Source organism: Colobus angolensis, unplaced genomic scaffold (genome assembly GCF_000951035.1).
Source record: "Colobus angolensis palliatus isolate OR3802 unplaced genomic scaffold, Cang.pa_1.0 Scaffold433, whole genome shotgun sequence".
NCBI lineage: Eukaryota > Metazoa > Chordata > Mammalia > Primates > Cercopithecidae > Colobus > Colobus angolensis.
In genome coordinates this window covers 240,967-242,355 of record NW_012117744.1, presented here as the reverse complement: position 1 = coordinate 242,355, position 1,389 = coordinate 240,967, and the positions used below count along the sequence as shown (strand labels likewise).

General features: G+C 37.3%; 1 protein-coding gene across 1 annotated transcript in view; it reads right to left on the bottom strand.

Moving 5' to 3' along the window:
• HOOK3 (hook microtubule-tethering protein 3) overlaps positions 1-1,389 on the bottom strand; it is a 152,969-nt gene extending 151,580 nt beyond the window's left edge. The window contains exon 1 of the mRNA XM_011957091.1: positions 1,310-1,389. Coding sequence (XP_011812481.1) covers positions 1,310-1,332 — 23 coding nt within the window. The 5' untranslated portion in view covers positions 1,333-1,389. The remainder of the gene's footprint in view (positions 1-1,309) is intronic.

Genomic DNA, 1,389 nt, shown 5'->3' with positions numbered 1-1,389 from the left:
GGGTTTCACTGTGTTAGCCAGGATGGTCTCGATCTCCTGACCTCGTGATCCGCCCGCCTCGGCCTCCCAAAGTGATGGGATTACGGGTGTGAAACACCGCGCCCAGCCCCAATGAGCCTTCTTGAGCTTCATTAAAAAACCTGTGTGCCTATATATCTGGAAAAATGTACCATGCACTTTAAGTTATAAAAGAAAGTAAAAACAAGCTGTAGTGTTCAAACATGAGTCCCCAGTTCTAAAGGCAAAGAGACAGATAATCTGAAATGTTGGCATCTGGGCTCTATGGCAACTCTATGTAGCTAATTGCAAAGTAAACCAATACTTCACTTAATAATGACACTGATTTTCAACAGATATGCGGGACAACCCAGCTAGTGATATGTAAATCTTTTAAAATCAGGCTGACAAGTGTTCATGGCTTCAAAGTATTGGCAAATTACAACAAACCCAATGACTTCTTAAATTCACACATAATCCTTTATTTTAAAAAATTCCTAGGTCAAAAGTTGATAGTCATATAATACCAATTCCATAACTATTATGTTTTCAAAGTACCTAGAAGAATTGGGTATGTTTTATATATCCCAAACAAATACGCCTTCCTTTAGTCACTCAACAAACATAAGCACCCACAATGCATATTAAACTAGGAGGAACTGCTGATTTTGATCATTTTGACCTATAAAGAAGAGCAATTTCATATGGTTCAACATAAAACCAGGCATTTGCCTGTTGCTTGTATACAACAGTGAAAACAAATTCCCTGGCTCCATGTGGAGTTTACATTCTGTGTACATGTGTTTGGGGATGTTGGGGCATATAAACGACCAACCAAATATATCGTATATCAGATGGTGTTACAAACTTGAAAGAACACAAAAGCTTAAGGGGGATAGGAAGTATAAGGGAATTGTCATTGCCATTTTATATGGGTACTCAGAGCAGGTGTCACTGATGAGATGATATATCAGCAAAATCCTAAAGAAAAATGGAGTAAGCGTCTTAGATACCCCTTTAACAGCAAAATCTGGCTACCAACAAGAAAATTTCTGCCAAGTTTATGCCAAAAAATACAAGAAGAAATAATTCCGCTAAAACCATTAGAGTACTAAAACAATTACAGCCCTTATCAAACTTGCAACCCAATCTACCCCTAACAAATACATTCCATCAAAACTAGTACTGCTGCCACCTACAACTCTTACTCTACACACGTTTCATGTAAGTACTTTGTTTTTTAATCCAAGTTTTCAATCTAATAAATATCCATGTATAAGAATATACATAAAGATAAGCAATTTATTCTTACATCTTTTGAAGAACCTGGGCCATCACAACCCCATTCGTTAAATCTTCCACGGTCTGCCATGGTGCATCCACATTAAATGT